Raw genomic sequence first — 17,387 nt, forward strand, 5'->3', positions numbered from 1 at the left:
AAGGCAGCTGGGGTTGGTGATGCAGCCAGGACTGGCAACATGATGCAGGTGACAATGTGGTTGGGGTTGGTGACATAACCAGGGTTGGTGGAGCACGATGCAACTGCTGCTGCCAGAGCAACTGGGATGGAGATGTAACTGGCCTTGGAAATGCAGCTGGGACTGGGGACACAAGTAGGGGTGGCGATGCAGCCAAGGCTGGAGATGCAAACAGGGTGGGGATGCAGCTCGAGACTGGCGATGCAGCCAGGGGTGGCAATACAAATGTGATGACACAGCTGGCGTTGGCCAAGCACCCGAGGCAGCAATGCAGCCGGGACATGCAGCGCACCCGGGCCTGGCGATACTGCCGGGGCTGCTCCCGGGGCTGGCGGGGCTGCCGTACCCGGAGCTCCGAACCCCGAGCTCGGAGCGCAGCGCTCGGGGCCGGGCCCGGCTCCACCGCCGCGGGGCGGGGCGGGGCGGGGCTCTCCCTCTGCGCTGCTCTCCCATTGGCTCCGACGCGCCGGGCGCGGCGCCGATTGGCGGGCGGCGGCGCGTGCTCGGGGCGGGGCGCGGAGCCGGCGCACCCCGGAGCCGGCCCAGCCCCGGAGCCGGCCCGGTGCCGCCGCGCTGGAGGCCGCGGCCGCGGGCTCGGGGCCGATGGGCTCGGGGGCCATGGGCTCGGGGGCGGCCGGCGGGCCGGGCCATGGAGCGCCGCTCTGCCCCTGCCCGTCCCCACCACCGCCCCCCGCGCCGCGCTGCCCGCGGGGAACCCGCCGCCTCTCCGAAACCGGGGCCGGGCCGCGGCGGAGCGAGGGCGCGGCGGGGCGCGGGGGGCTGCGGGCCGCCGCCTCGCTGCCGCACATCGCGCGGGGCCGCGCGGAGGAGGGCGGCGGGCGGCGCAGCCCCTGCCTGCTCGTGGCGCTGCGGCCGCGCAACGTGGAGGCGGAGCGGGAGCGCTTCTTCCGCGCCAGCTTCGCCTACGACCCGCAGTTCGAGTACGCGGAGCCGCTGCCCGCCGCCGTCCTGGACAAGTACGGGGCCGCCTCCGACCGCTTCGTGGCTCAGGTGAGGCGGGGCCGGGGAAGGATGCTCGGCCTGGGAGGAGGAGGAGGAGGAGAAAGGAGGGACCCGGCTCGCCCTGGGCCGGTGCGGGGTGTGCGATGTATCCTGGTGGGGCCGGCCAGGAGATGGTCCATGGTCATAGAATTCGGGAATGGTGCGGGTCAGAAGGGTTTTAAAGACCGTCTAATTATCCCACACACCCTGCCAAGGACAGTGACATCTTCCACCTGATCGGTTGCGCCAAGTCCCATCCAACCTGGCCTTGAACATTCCAGGCATGGGGCAGCCACAGCTTCTCTGGACAACCTGTGCCAGTGCCTCATCACCTTCACAGGGAAGAATTTATTCCTAATGTCCAGCTTAAAACCACCCTCAGTCTACTTAGCACCATTCTCCCTGGTCCGTGTGACACCTTGCCTTCTTCCCAGCTGGTGCCTGATCACTCTTCCCTTAGCACCTTTTGTGTCCTGCCTTCATTACTCACCCTGTGATTTCTTAAACCTCAGGTTTGAGTAACCTCATGTTTTAGTACCCTCACCTGCTGCAGGAATGGTACGTGCTCCATGGTGCCATGGGTCATGGTGGTGCTCAGTGATGCCAGGTTGGATGGGGCTTTGGGCAACCTGGTCTAGTGGAAGGTGTTGCATCCCATGGAGGAGGATTGGAACTAAATTATCTTAAATGTCCCTTTCCACCAAAACCAGTCTGTCTTTCTGTGATCAAACTGACACCTGCTTATGCTGGGAGCTGTGCTTTATCAGGGGCACCTTGCTGGTATGATTTTGCACTTGTTGCTGTAGAACTAACAGCAGAGGAGCTGGAGCACATGGGTGACAGCATGGGAAATGGCCCTTAGCCTGAATTATCTGGTGGTTAAGTTTGGCTTATTTTCTGGCCTAAAGGTTGTCCAGTGCAGCAGCATCCTTAAGGCATCAGCAAACATGGTCAGTAATGATATTAATTGGTGAAGGCTCCACTTAAAGAGTCTGTATTATTTTGCTCAACGGTTTTTCCATGGCTTATACACTACTAAAACATTTCTGAGTTGCTCTCTGCCATGGGGATGGCAGTGAGAAAACAGCTCCTGGTCATTCAACAGGTGAGAAGAGGCAGGAGTGTGCTTCCAGGATGCTGTGCCCACAAACAAGCATTTTATGGATGCGGGAGTAGAATTGCTCTGTCCATTCACCCTGTGCTTGGAGCTGGGAGCCTGGCTGTGTCCCACAACCAGTTTGCACCTGGGAGTGAGCATCCTGCCTCTAGGAAGAGCATCCTTTCTGCCACGTGAACAAGTGAGCAGATAAAAACCCCCTCTTACCCAAATTCAGGCTGGCGCACCAGAGGTGTGCACCTGTCAGTCAGGAGTTACTTATTCAAATAACAACAGCTTCCCTGATTTATTTATTGTTTTTGGAATATTTACCTTTTCCCTCATCCCTGCCCATGTCTCTGGATTATTGTCCAGATGATTCAGGCCCTTTCTGTTAGCAGCTTTCTAAGCAGTTTGTCATTCCCAGTGTGTGCCATACCTCTGTCCCAGATAAACTGGTGCCAGGGAGGCTCTTGCAGAGGAGACACTCTGACGCCTGCGAGGACCTCGCCAGCGTTGGCATTTCCCTCCTGTATTTTATTCCCCGAGTTGTGCAGTAAAATGAGTTGCTCAGAGCTCTTTCACCCCGTGCTTTTTCCTTTGGTCGCTGCAGTTGGCTCGCAGCAGCGTAAAAGATGAATAATTGAGATTATTTTTCTCCAGGCAGTGCTTGGAATGAATGGAATTAAAGTTTATAACCACTGTGGATCCTGGAAGCTTTTGCAAGAGATACTAAGTGTTGAGTGTTTCTGTGGATGTTTTTCCAGGTTTTCTGGTGGCGCTGGGATGGGACAGCACTCATGGCACTGTTCCTCTGCTCTTACCCTGCAGTAACCTCCTTCCAGTCTCTTTTATTTTGAGAAGCATTTTTCATTGGCAGCTAACTCTTAGCTATAAACTGCTTTTATTTTCAAAGACTTTCATTAACCATGGAGATTAAATAAATAAGACATTTTGCAAAGTCAGGATCCTTGGACATGAGCAGACAAACCAACACCAGCTCCCTGCTTCCAGCTGCTCTGCATGTGTTTGGGAGTTTATTTTATTTTCTTAATAGAAAACTTAAATAAGCCAAGAGCATTCTTCCAGCCCTGTGGAGGCTGATCACCCTGGAGATCACATCCCTGGTTTGCCACATGAATTTGAGTGGCAAACCAGCACAGAGTTGGAGGAGTTGTTGTCCTACTGTATATCTTGGGTGCATGGTCTGGGGATGCTCAGAGCATTGGAATATCAGGAATTTTGCTCACCAGGATGTGCTCTGAAGGTCAGGAAAGAGCTCTCTGGTTGTCTTCCTCCTGGGCACCAGCTGTGCTGGGTTTCTCTTGGCTCAGTGATTTGGGTCCTCTGGGAGGAGCAAGAGCAAGCGGCTGAGCAGAGGTGGGAGGATGAAAGGTTGTTTTTCTGCAGTGGTCAGCTGAAGGTACCTTGCAGTGCTGTAAAAATTAGTCTGATTGTTCAGCAAACAAAGCAAAAAACCCAAATACCTCCACCCCAACACCCCAGAAAAACTGACAGCAGAAAAACTGTGCACAGCTTCTCCTGGGAAGACACTGTGGGTGACTTGAGCATAAAAACCAGCTGTGAAAACTGCCCAGGGAAGGAAAATCAGGAACTTCTGCAGGGATAGAGGAGGTTGCTCACCAGATGGAGACCTAAAGCTGCTCTTAGGAACATAGAATTGTTTAGGTGGGATAAGACCCTTAAGATCAAGTCCAGCAGTTACTTAAGCACTGCCAATCCCACCACTAAACCACGTCCCCAAGTGCCACATCTACATCTTTTAAATACTTCCATGGATGGTGATTCCACCTCTGCCCTGGGCAGCCTGGTTCAATGCTTGACAACCCTTTCCATGAAGAAATTTTTTCTGCTATCCCACCTAAACCTCCCCTGGCACAACATGAGCCATTTCCTCTTGTCTTATGGGGTGTTGGATGATTGGAGCACCAGTACTGGTGGTGAGCACCCATCTCCTGATCCTGGGTAACCTTAGGGACTAGGGAGGGACAACAAGTGGTCTGGGACTGGGAAGCTTGGCAGCAGCCCAGCCAGGTTTGCAGATGCAATAAAACTGCTGGAAAAGCTCCAGAAATGGCTGAAAGTCATCTGCTTTGGAATATGTACTAATACAATATTAATATATTAATATATATTCCAATGATTAATATATTAATATATATTCCAATGGGTGGAGAAAAAAATTGCTTGAAAATGTCTGCAAAGGAAGCACGCTTTTTGGGGAGGAAATTTGCTAATAAATGTTCATATTTTATAGATGCTCCATAAATGTCAATGTGAATAATGGAGCACGTGAAGCTTTTATTAGAAGGCTGCTGGGTGTACAGCAGGCTGGTGGTGCTGAGACACTGTTTGAAGCAGCATCACTGCAGAGGGTGATGCACACTGCTGAGCTTGGAATTCAGCCCTGTTGTAAGAAACTCTGGGAGTAAAAAGCAAGCTCAGAAGCTGGAGATCTTCGTGCAAGCACCGGAGTTTGCAAGGAGAACTGAAAGCTGAAAAGATTGTAAATAATCATGGATTTAACCATGCTGTGACCATGCGGTTTCACTTCTGCTTTGCCCCATTTCTGCAAGAGATGCCTGCAAGGGTGACAGAAAGAATATGCTGTGGGTCATGCTGATTGTGTGAAGTGTCTGTCTGTCTGGTAGCCACCTCCAGTCAGCTCAGTCTCCTTGGTTTTTTAGATCATGCAAAACCACATCGTATTTTATCGGCATTAATCGGGTTCAACAAACCTTCACTGGGTTTGTTGCACGTGGGATTTTAGGCTGTATTTGTAAGCAGGGAGGTGCTGGTGCTTATGTTTGTGCTTTCTGTGTGCCACAGGCCATCAGGATCATCCGTACTGTCCTGGAGAAGTACGGCACCTACGAGAGCTTCGAGGTGGCCACGGGTGGGAGGCTGCTGAGCAAGTGCCAGATCTGGTCCGTGATCCGAAAGTACATGCAGAAGGAAGGCTGTGTGGGAGAGGTAATCTGTGTCCCTGCTTTCTCACTTGTAAAACACAGCAAAAGATTTATTTTCTGATTAAGAAATGTTTTAGTTACAAAGAGGAAACTTTTCTGCTCTGAGCAGTGGTGTCTGTTCACCTCCAGCTTCACCCATACCCTGGCTTTAGGACTTGGGTGCTGGTTCCCCACAAACTTCCTGTGATGTTTTCCATGTGTATCTCCCTTCTGTGCTTGAGAGAGAGGGAGCAGCTGCTGCTTGTCTGCATGGCCATGCCAGGAGCCTTTTGCTGCGTGCATGAGGCATCAATTACTGTTGGGAAGCTGTCTCTTGCTGTTGGCAGTGGGAGGGCAGATGTCTCCGACAGCTGCCTTAAACCCACATGTCCAAAAGCAAAGCCAGGGGAAGAGATTTCCTGCTGTCCTGCAGGATATGCAGGTTGTGCTGCTTTGAAACCCCAGGTTTGGGTTTTAAGGTTGGGAAATACGTGGTTAAGATACAACATCCACGTGGGATGGAGCCAGGGGAGAAGTTCAACATCTCCTAACCTGGTTTCTCTGCACTCCCTGCAGCACCCAGCATGGAGCATCCCACAGCTGCCATTAGGGAGCCTTTTTTATCCCTTCTGCCAGAAAGGTGTGGGCAGAACACTTCCACCATCCTGGGTTCAAGGTCTGAGAAGGATTTCTGGACCTGGCTTTGAGTGGATTGGCTTGCAGGGCTCCCTGGGGGTGTTGGATGCAGGGCAGGGACTGTGCAGTGCTGGCTGGTGTGGGGTTTCCTCACTACTGCTTCTTGGCCACACTCTATTTCCAACCTCTGATTTTTCACCTCAGTCTCCAGAGAGGATTATTGGTGAGCATTTCTCTAAAGTATCACCTCACCCAGTGGCACCCAGCGCATTCCATGCAGGCAGAGCAGGAATGAGTGGTCCCCTGAGGTCCCTCCTGCCCAAGGACATTTGATTTCCTCCTCAAACACCCTTGATTTGCCCTGATGCCTCCTGAGGGTGTTTCTGGGATGTGGATTTGGCACCTTGGTCCTCCTAAGCCTTTTCCTGGGACAGGACAGATTTCTGCAGATGTTTCCCTGTAATTCATCTGCCTTTGAGTGCCCAGAGCCTGCACAGCCAAGCAGCTGCCAGTCTTACAGACCTGCACTTACAACTTGCTAGTTAAGCTCTATCTCTCAGGTTTATTAATTGATTAAATTCAGTTACTCTCTTCTCCATTAATTGAGCCCTGTCTGGGCAGAAAGCCATTGATTTTCTTACATATTGGTGTACAACTGGCTTCCTTCCAACCCTGTGTAACTGTCCCTGTGCTCAGAGCTGTTGGGCTCAATGAACCCTGTGTGTCCCTTCCAGCTCAGGACATTCTGTGATTCAAGGCAACGCAGAGTTCAGTCCCTGTTTGCACATCGGTGTGGCTGTTTTATCTGGGGCTTTTGATAAGTGCTTTGGAAACAATGAAAGCATTGGTTTGTTCTTTCTGTCCAATGGAAATTTTGCTGGATGTGTCTGGGGTAGGGAAGAGAAAAAAAGGGTTTCACCTGCTCTCAATGCAGCAATGTTGGCAGAACTTGCTCTCTGTACAAGACCAAAACTTGTTGAAACTTCTGCATCACTGATAATCTCACACCCTGTCGGGGAACTGGGCAGTTTCAGGTGTGTGTCTCCCTCCCTGCACCTGTATCTCTGACTTTCACCATCTGTGCCCTGTCTGTTCTGCCTGCCCTTTGCTTCCCTGATGCGTACTAATCGTGATGGCTTGCTTGAAAGAGAAGAAACTCGTGTGGGGGTAGCATTAGCCCAGAGCAGGAGCAGCTGGTGTGCCCCTGGCCACGGGCAGGCCTGGCAGGCAGCGTGGCCAGGCTGGTGGCAGCCTCTGCAGCTGCCCTTTGTCCAGCACCGACCAGCACAGGCAGGATCCTGCTTCAGCACGCTCCTGGGTAAGTGTTCATGCTGTAATTGAATTTGTGCTCTCAAAAGCTGCTTTGTTGGGGTCCAAGCTGCAGATCCTGAAGCTCTTCTGCTTTTCTTCTGACTTAGGACAGACATGATGCTGCCAGAGGTTTCCATATGGATTTCAGTGGGCTCACAGCGTGCAGCAGAGAAACACTTGGCCCCACTGGTAAGTGCTCCATGGCAATCCTTGGGGTTGTGGAGTGTTGTCAGCCTAAAACAGTGCTGGCTGGTGTCTCTTGGGATCCCATCAATGGCCTCTCTCTACCTCTGAGCTGCTTGCTCAGTGTCAGAGGTCCTGAGCAGTGCCAGGTTGCTGGGGAGAGACAGGAACCCATACCCCAGTGCCATGGGGACCACCAGAAGCCTTCCCTTGATTCCTTGAGATGAGCTCTTTCTCCATCAGTGCATTGGTTGTATCTGCCAAGCTGGAGGGTCCCAAAACAAGGCAAGTGGTGCTGCTCAGCAGGATGAGGTTTTGTAGCAGGAGAAGAGCTGCAGTGGGCAGCATAAGAAGCTGTAGTCTCTGGCACTGCCCAGAGTTCCTTTCCATTGCTCCTGGATGCCTGGTGCTGCACGAGGAGTCAGAGGTGAACTGACAAGGCTCAGCATTGGAAGGATTCCTTTTCACACTGGTATATTTTAACCCAGGTAAGCAGTTGCACTGTAAGTATTTTATGCTGTTTGTTTGCCCAGTGGTGGACTCTGTTAGGCTGCACTTTTGGCTTTCATAATAATAATAAATCTGACTTAAAGCAAACCAATTCAGTCTCATCTCTCTTTTTTTTAATATGAGAAGAATTGTCATGTAGTAAAACAGGCACATGTTTTCTTCCTGAAAAGTATCAGTTAGGAAATAACAGTGGTTTATAGTTAATAGGTATGTAGGAGATTTTGATTGCTATCCTGAGGTTTGCCACTGTCAAACCTTGGATGCAGGAGCTCCCAGGGACCATCCTCCTCTAGTGGTGCTGCAGCTTTGAGTTCCTGCAGATCTGAAGTCAGGTGGTCAGAAAATGCTGCTGGCTGGCAAGTTAACTTCTGCTGAGCAGCTCTCTTGGCTCCAGCACCTGTGATAGACAGGTTTCTCAAAATACCAATTTTCTGTATAAAGATACTGAATGGTCCTACACCTGCAATGCCCATCCCTGCTGTGAATTGTGGCCAACACACGTGGTTCCTCCTGTGAGGGTGGACTGGCATGGAGCCATCCTTACTGCTCATGTCTTGAAGCCTCAAATGGGAGAATCCGTGGAGGCGTCCATGAAAAGTGAACCAGAGCCTTGGATCCCTCAGGAGATGGGGTGCAGAGCCATTACAAAGCTGGTGCTGTTGGGTGCTCAGGGTGGGGTTGTTTTGATGGCCAAGGTTACTGCCCTGTCCCATTGCCAGTGGGGATGCAGAAGGGGGACCAGGCAGGTCTCCAGAGGATGTCCACCCTGTGTGGCCACAAAAGTGTGGGGAGCCCATGGCAGCAGGCTGGGGAGGTGATGCTGGAGCCAGAGGGGTGCTGCAGGAGGCTGCCCAGGAGCTGCCTGCTCAGCTTTGTTGGCTGTAAAGAGATTAAAGGTGCTACTTCATCCCTGCATGAAGTCATCTCCTCTCATTGTTCCCCACACCCCCAGTGGCTCTCGCTGTCTGTCATCCTTTTGGGGAGCTGCAGCACAACCCAGTGATGGTGCAGCAGTGCCAAACGGTGCCACCCGTGGTGTCAGTGGATTTTTCTGACCATCTGCCACCATCTCAGCCTCTGCTGATGGCCATTGCCTCCTCCTCCTCCCGCAGGTGGTGGTGCAGCTGACGGATGACCTGCTGTCCCAGGCAGTGATGATGGTGGAGGACAGCCGGCCCACGCTGGCCATCAACCTGGCCGGAGCACGGCAGCACTGGCTGGAGGGGATGCTGCGCCACGAGATAGGTCAGCTGGGGGCTGGGGAGGGGGCAGAGCCGGGGGATGCTCCGGGCATTCATCCTGTCCCCTCTCCCCAGGCACCCACTACATCCGGGGGGTCAACAACACGCGCCAGCCCTGGCACAGCTCCGAGGGCCGCAAGCAGTACAGCCTGAAGCCCGCCAACCCCACGGAGGAAGGCTTGGCCAGCCTGCACAGCGTCCTGTTCCGCAAACAGCCCTTCCTGTGGCGGGCAGCCCTGCTCTACTACACCATCGAGCGGGCCAGCCGCCTCTCCTTCTCTGCGCTCTTCCAGGACCTGGAGCAGTACGTCCAGGATGCCGGGGTCCGGTGGGAGTACTGTGTGCGGGCAAAGCGGGGCCAGACAGACACCTCACAGCCAGGTACCATTGCGGGTGTCAACTGATTATATTTATTTTTTTGTTTTTTTTTTTTAAGAAAAAACAATGTGTGGTGTGTTCTGCTGTTGTGTAGGTTGAGCATCACTAGTCCTGTAGAGTGTGAGTTGGCACAGGCAGCCAGAAGAGGCACAAACTTAGGCTAGAACACAAAAAGTAAATTTATTTGCATTGCCTCACTAACCGGGGGATCCCCAGAGCAACACCCAACACCTGGGCAGAGGAACACAAGATCAGAGGGTCACCAGCTTGCTGCTCACAAGCTTATCAAGAGTTACACCCAGGTGCAAGGTCACTTGAGCAATTTACAATCCTTCAGATCAGTGTTTTGCTTTTAACCCTTTCCTCCCAACATAGCCACAGCACCCGGTCTCTGCATCCCTCCCCATCCCGAGCACCACTCTGCCTGTCCCACGGGAGTGACTTGCACAAGCTCTTGGGGAAGCAGCAGGCAAAGGAGAGGGAACATTTGGATACGTTTGGATGCTTGCAGCGGTTTGCTCTTTAAAAAATTACTTGGGGATTACACAAGGGAAGTATCCCCGTGGGGTTGTGGCTCTGGCTGCCCCCGGCTGCCTCCCCAGTGCTCAGCCCTTGGGGCCCGGCGGTCCTGAGCCCTGGCACACTTGTGGGCAGTGCCCTCATTCTGGTTTGGTCAGCAAACATTCAGGCAAGTGGAGGGTGGTGGGAAGCCAGGAGCCCTCTCTGAGGTTTTTCTGCTGTTCCAGGCTGTTTCAGTAAGGACCAGGTGTACCTGGACGGGATTCTCCGCATCCTGCGCCATCGGCAGACCATCGACTTCCCACTGCTGGCCGCGCTTGGAAAGGTAACAGCCAGGGGGAGGGTGGGGCAGGGCGTGGCTGATCCCACAATCCCGTCCCATCCCAGAGCTCACACAGGCTCCCTCAATCTCATGGCTTCCCAAAAACCAGCCCTTGCCTGGCAGCCCTTCAGCTCTTTGTCTTTCCCTGTGCTCATGGATCTGTGTCTGCCAGGGAAAGGCTGTGCTGGGTAGGATGCAAGGAAGGACAGGACAATCCATAATCCTCTGTGGGAGACCTTTGGGAAGAGGCTTAACCCAGCAGGATAAGCCTTTCTGGCCCTTGGCCACAACAGTCCTGCTGTCATCTGTCCTTGCAGTGACCGAAAATTACCAAACCCACAAATCCTTGCAAATCCCACACCCCCAGCAGCTCTCCTGCTGCCTCCCCACGAGCAGCAGGGATGTTTTGCCTGATCCAAGGGGGCTGCAAGGGCACTGGGAGCCCCCCATGGCACCTGCCAGGGTTTGGGATGGAGGGGCTGACCCCCATGTCCGTGCTTCCTGCCAGGTGTCCTATGAAGATGTGAACCGGCTGAAGAAATTTGGGGTGCTGGAGAAGGCCCGCATCCCCCACTTCATGCAGGACCTGGAGCGGTACATGAAGCAGCTGGATCACATTGTCACCACCAATGGCCTGAACGAGGAAGAGCTGGAGCAGCTGCTGCCTGACTGAGGGGCACCCCCTGAACCAGCACCCAAGGGTGTCACTGGTGCTGTTTTTTGGGTATTTATCGGGGCTGGAGCAGAGGGCAGAGCCCGAGGCGGGCGCTGTGCATGTAGCGCTGTGTAGGGTAGCGCGGCCAAGGGCCCGTGTGGTTGTGTTGATGTGTCCCCTACATCGTCCCTGTGTATTTTGGGGATGCCTGTGCTGCTCCACGTGGCTTTGGGGAGCCAGGGAAGAGGGTTCAGGGAGAGTGAGGGCGGATCTGGGGCAATGTGCTGATCCCCGAGTGCAGAAGGCTCTGCTGGGGGAGTTGCAGTGGGGGGATTGCTGTAGGGTACCAGGAGTGCTCCCAGCACTGTGGGGGCACCTACCTGGGGCCAGAGACAGGCTGCTGGCTCTGGGCTGTGCCTGGCAGGGAATAAGGGCTGGACTGCACCCACAGATCTCTCCATGGATGCCTTTTCCACTCCCTACCCCTCCTCTGATGCCCCCACCAGCAGCAGGAAGGACTTCATTCCCCAATACCAATCTCTGCCCAGCTCTGCACCCCAATTACAGCCACCCTGCCTGGCTTTGAGGACTCAGGGTGGGACTGGGCTTGATGTTAGGAAAAAAGCGTGTAATAAAGGTGATGTAATGGAAAAGATGTGTGGGCAAAAGGTTGTGGATAGCATCAAAACCCAGGCTGGCACCACTCTGAACACCCACTGTGCCCCTTGCTGGCACAGGCAAAGCTGCACAGTCTGAGCCGCTGCGTCAGGGGCTGGAAGGGGTCATGGACTGTGACATACAACACACTGCACAGGACATCAGTAAATCAAAGCAGGCAAAAGTAAAAACTGCCCTGTTCCTGGTCTGTAATACATGACCTCTGGAGCAATCATGGCACCCCTGGGAGTACCCTCTTAGGAGAAAATGAAACAAAACCCAAACCAAACAAACCCCACAGCTTCTTGTCTTACATCCCACTGAGCTCCTGCAAAGGTAGCACAGGCCAATCTGTGGCTGCAGAGAGCTCAGGCTCAATCCCAAATGCTCCAAGTTTGGCTGCAAGCCCTGTTCGCAGCATCCCCAGCTGCCCCTCACTCCTGATCCTGCAGGGCAGCTGCAAATTCTTCACAGGGTGTAGAGGCTGGAGCAGGCAGGGCAGCACAAACCAAGCTTGGGAAAGGAAAGCACTTATCTCTGGGGATTCTGCTCCCTTCTAGTCCAGCTCTCCAAGGACATGCTGGCACTTTTCACAGCTCCCCTGCACAAACCCACTGGCAGCATGGTCAATTAAGACTCTGTTCTTTAATGTACTATTTCCTCCAACATTGCACTCCCCAACGCTGAATGCGATACAGCGCTGCTTTAAAAAGATATTTACATACATCCCAGCATCACCCCCTTGTCAGCCCAAGGAGCAGGGCCTCAGCCCATGCTAAGACCCAACCAGGGGAAGTCTCTTGCAGCCTTTCTGTCAGAATGGCAGCAGTGACAAAGGGCAACAGAGCTACTGCGGTGGTTTTGGATTGGTTTTGGTCGCATTCCTGATGAAATAACAGCATGGAGATGGGAGAGGGTGTTGATCTATCCCCAGCCAGGGCTAGAAGCGCTTCATCTGTCGGCGTTCCTGCCGCCGCTGCTTCTTCTCGTTGGGCTCCTGAGCGGCGGGCGAGGACTCGGCTGTAAACCAGGGCCCCAGGATGTTCACCCACAGCAGGTACAGAGCGCGCCCCGGAGCCTGCAAAACACACGTGGCACAAACTCGGTCACTGGGGACAGTGCTGGCTGCTACGGGCAGCAGGGCTGGTCCTTCTGAGGGGAACAAAGCAGCTGGATCAGAGGCACGGAAATCAAAGGCAGTGGCAGGCGCCCAAAATAAACAGCCTGATTTCATTCCATGGTTGAGGAACGTATACAGCCATCAGACTTCATGCACGGAAATCCCAGCATCAGGTCTGAATTACCCACAGGGATCCAACTATCCAGACATTCTGCCTCTCCTTCCTTTGGAAAACACACCCACATTTCTTTGAATTTATGAAAAAAGCAATCCACATGGTCTCCAGGGGACAGCCGAGTCTAGGCTGCCCTCTGCCAGGCCAGCTAGAGAGGAATTTGTGGGTGAGGACTGGAATGAGATCAAGGACTGAACTGGGTTAACTTTCCATGCTCCCACAATTGCCTTCTGTACCTTTGTGGGATATCCTCAGAGCAAATGTGGGATTTTAGCTGGAGACACATGACAAACATTTCATGAGCAGAAAGAGCTTGGTGTTAAGGGGAATGAAAAGCCTGTAGCATGTTATCTACCCAAAAGCAGTGTCCAGCAGATCCCAGCCTTGATCCATGCTGAATGGCTCAAAAAGCCAAACACGATGAAACGCCATTTGTTACAGACACAGAAAGACCCTGTGCACCAAGACAGCTTTGATCTGCCTCATGTTGCTTGGTGCCCATTCATGGGACCAGAGGGAAAGACAAAGGCCAGCCTAGTTTTTGCATGGTTGACCCAGAGAGATCAGGACTTCTTTGCCTTGTGCAGCCTAAATTTTAAACAAGATGTGACAAGGAGATTAAAAAACACATCAGGAAATAGTTCAGGCCTGAAACATGAGACTGAAATGAAATGGGTAAATAATGTCCTGCATCCTGAAGACAGGGAAAGAAAGCAACAATGCAGAGCAAGATGGAAAACAGCAGGGGCTGGGGCTTACCAAGAGCCAGAAGTACCAGACGTAGAGCGAGAAGCAGCTCAGCACTTGGACTATAGCTGTCAGCAGGATCACATCCTTGAGGTGCCTGAGGGAACAAAAGCAAAGCATGAAGCTTTCATTCCAACCCCTGCCAAACACAGCAGCTCCTCTGCCAGCACAGTCTGCTCTGCCTCAGGGGAGCGACCCTGCCCAACCCGGGCACTGTCCCTGCAGCCCTGCTTTGCCACACAGTTACCGAGAAGAATCAAAGCAGTAAACAAACAACAACAGCAAAATACTCTGATGAATTAAAGAGATGATCTCCCTCTGAAAAAACAGCACTGAGAAAGCTGAGGAATTGCTGGGGGTTGGAAATCAGCAATAAAACCACTCCCCACCCCCACAGCTGAAGCAGCAGCCGCTGATTTGACACCTAAATGACATAAAGTGCAACTCCTGACGACTGGCTGTGCTGAAGGGAGCCATGAATCTTCCCCATGCCATTTCACAGGCTGACAGACACTTGGGGTCACTAAAGGACAAGCACACCACAAGCTGAGCTACAGCAACAGACAGCTCCTCCTCCCTCCTGCTTATCTGACTCCAGCTCTTCCATGCCAGCCTGCGGCAGAGCTGAGAGCAGCTAAGGAGAGGAATAAGCTGCCCACACATCAACCACCACCCTCGGGGGATCTGACACCCAGGGGAGGTAAACAGGTATTCGTTTTTCAACACAAGCCTCAGGAAGTGCCATGAAGGTTTAGAAAAGAGGCCAACTTTCACTCTGGTTAAATCATCATCTGCTGGAGTAAAAAACCTGTGAGTCACATCCAAGAATGGAGACAAGAAAACAAAGGCATAAACAACATCGACTCAAGATACTGTAGAATCCACCACCAACAGCTCCAGCACAAAGTGTTACTAAGGGTTCAGTGACCTCTGACATTACCAGAGGCCACAGAGGGGTGAAAGCAGAGCTCCCACCAAACCCAGCCCTCCCAAACCACGAAGATGGGCCTTCCCCAACCCCAGAGCAACACAAAGCATCCATTTCAGTGACAGACAGCATGAGAGAAATACCATAAAATCCACAGTGTTCCAGAAGCAGCTCCAAAGGAGCAGCATTAATCAGCTGCAGCACACTTAGCAAGGGGTTGGAAATATCCACTGCTTTCTGAAATACCTGCTTAGCCTAGGGTGGTTCCCTGATCCCCAGAGAGGTAATGTAGAGGTACAGGGTAAAGATGGGAACTTCAGCTTTGAAGGTTTTGTTTTTAGAGCTCTGCCTCCCCTGTGTTTTGCATAGCCCATGACTCAGATAAGCATTAATTCATTTTAATGTGTGATAAAACCCACCCCAAATGCTCAGGCAGAAAAACCTCTGTGCCTCAGTAGCAAGGGAAGTACATCTGCATGCAGGACTGCAGCAGTGCTATGGCTGTGCCTGTCCCCTTTTCACAGCAGGTACTGGGATCCCTGTGCTACCTCCTGTCAGTCATTTCCCCTGACAGCACCATCACACACAGAGGGCAGTTATCAGGCACTCTGCATCAGTGCCTTGCACAACTCCAAGAGGCACCTCCCACAATCAGGAGCACACCCCAAACATCAAAGTTTTGTATTTTCCCTCTTTGACTATCCCACATTGTTTCACTAAAAAGGTATTCAAAATATTTTGCAAGTCCACTCTAGAGAGCCAAACCAGTGTAAAATGGGAGCAAAACACTTGGCTTGCCAGCAGGGAAATGAAGTCACTATAGAATGAAGAGGGAGTAAAGCAGCCAGCTCATAGGTCACATCCCCTCTCCTCCTGGCCACTTTGTCCCTTGTCTGAGTCTCTTATCCCAGACATCGAGTCCCTCCTGCTGAGGCAGAAAAGGTACCATTCCACCAACCCAAACACAAGATGAGAGCTCATCCTGTGCAGAGACAGCAGGTTCTCTTCCCCACTGCCTGCTGATAACATCCCCAGGCAAAAACCAAAACTTACATAAATAAAACTATATACATCACTATATGACCCTGACAGCCTGAGAACACCTGAGGCAACACAGAGGGCTCAGATGGAAACAAGGCCCCACTGTGCTTCTTCCAAAGCCTGGCAGCAAGGGAAGGAGAGAGGTAAACATGGAACTGTAGCCCAAAGACATGGGAGGAAGCAGCCAAGGACCCCAGCACCTTGCTGAGCACATGCTGAAGATCCCCAGCAGGAGCTGGACCAACAGGCAGGGGCTGAGGGCAGGGAAGAAAAAGAGCAAAGCCTGATGTGTCCACAAATACCTGGCAATTTTCTGGAACTAGTTTGAGGCTCACTGTTGGAAAACATGTAAATCTAGAAGATATTTCTGCTGTACCAGCACTGCTGCCTCCTTATTTTATTTAGCAGTGCTTTGCAAGAATTACTGCTGTGTTTCCTGTAATACTGTGGCATTCCTTCACAAAAGAAAAGAGAGTTACAGCAGTGCCAAGAACAGTGGACAGGCAGAGACTCAGTGCTGTCTGCAGAGGCACATGAAGAATGTACAAATATGGGGGACAGAAATGGCTGCGGAGGTGACAGGAACTGTCTGAGACAGAGGCAGGAATTTTTAGTGTGTGGAGGATTTCAAGACATGGCCAGTTTGCAGCCAGGAAGGCGTAACTGGCAGCCATGTGCCCGTCTGCTCTGTCAAGCATTACCTGCAGTGCTGGTTTAAAAGGAAAATACCGATCACTGTGTGCTGCAGCAGTGTTTGTTAACTGAAAGATGATTGTAAACTGCTCCTGCTGAACTCTTTGTGATCTCTTACCTCTACAGCTCAGCCCTATGGACAGTGACCGTGCCAGGCTGACACACCCATGTCGTGGCTCCTGACTGGGGCACACCACACCAAGTGTTCAGGTAATAAGGACAGTTAAGGTACACTCAGAAAGAATGGCTCCAAACTTCCAGCTGCCCTCATGCCCATGCCAGTGGGCAAGCTGAGGAGGGAGCTGGGGCCTAGCCTTCTCCTCGGGAGCCTCTCCTGGCTCCGTGTGCACGCTCAGGCAGCAGGTCCTGCTCACCTGGACTCGTGCGGGTGTGGACACTCACTCTGCCATCCCCTGCTCCATATTCAGGTCAATTCCCCCGTCGGCAAGGCTGCCATCGTCTGTGAAAGACGGCTTTGCCATGGAGTTCATGGAGCGGTAGCTGGTGCCATAGACCACCAAGCTGAAGACGAACGCGACCTGCAGGAGGGGAGCCGCTGTTAGCTGCGATGGCCACGACCCGGGGCCGGGGGCCACGACCGAGCCGCAGCCCCGGTGCCCCCGCCGGGGCAGGAGGCGCTGCCTGGGCTTACCCACGTCCAGGCGGAGGCGGCGGAGTAGAAGATGCCCAGGTTCACTACGGCGTAGACGGCCTGCGGAAAGAGCACGGCACAGCTTTGCTCGTCCGCCCGCTCCCGCCCGGCCCGCGCCCCGCCGCGCCCGCCCGGCCGCACTCACGGACGCTCCCAGGATGATGCGGAGGTAGAAGCGCAGCGTCTCCCGGTTCTCCTCGAAGATCTGCTTCTTGCCCTTGGTGCCCGCCTTGCCCTTGGGCTGCGGAGCCAAGAGAGGCGGTCAGCGTCTCCCCGGAGTCCCGGACCCGCAACCCCGGCCCCGCACTCACCGCCATGGCCGCGCCGGCTCCGGCTTCGCTTCCCGCGGACGTGACGCGGCGGAAGCGGCGGGACAGGGACCGGGATGGGCGGGACGGGGACCGGGATGGGCGGGACGGGGACCGGGATGGGCGGGACAGAGCCCGGGATGGGCGGGACGGGGACCGGGATGGGCGGGACAGAGCCCGGGGCGGGCGGGACGGGGACCGGGAT

General features: G+C 53.4%; 2 protein-coding genes across 2 annotated transcripts; one reads left to right on the forward strand and one right to left on the reverse strand.

Moving 5' to 3' along the window:
- The first annotated feature begins 544 nt into the window (after positions 1–544).
- On the forward strand, positions 545–11,514 carry MATCAP1 (microtubule associated tyrosine carboxypeptidase 1). Its single transcript, XM_030282172.4, has 6 exons — positions 545–1,050; positions 4,988–5,131; positions 8,859–8,991; positions 9,063–9,368; positions 10,112–10,209; positions 10,715–11,514. The coding sequence occupies exons 1-6, from the start codon at positions 643–645 to the stop codon at positions 10,877–10,879; spliced, it is 1,254 nt and encodes a 417-aa protein (XP_030138032.4). The 5' UTR covers positions 545–642; the 3' UTR covers positions 10,880–11,514.
- Positions 11,515–12,143: 629 nt separating this feature from the next.
- Positions 12,144–17,219, reverse strand: TMEM208 (transmembrane protein 208). The gene is given in 6 exon segments (NM_001245698.2): positions 12,144–12,596; positions 13,573–13,657; positions 16,625–16,761; positions 16,875–16,934; positions 17,020–17,115; positions 17,186–17,219. Coding segments are annotated over 6 exon segments (522 nt in total). The 5' UTR covers positions 17,192–17,219; the 3' UTR covers positions 12,144–12,458.
- Positions 17,220–17,387: the final 168 nt, after the last annotated feature.

The sequence above is a fragment of the Taeniopygia guttata genome, chromosome 11 (genome assembly GCF_048771995.1).
Source record: "Taeniopygia guttata chromosome 11, bTaeGut7.mat, whole genome shotgun sequence".
Lineage (NCBI taxonomy): Eukaryota > Metazoa > Chordata > Aves > Passeriformes > Estrildidae > Taeniopygia > Taeniopygia guttata.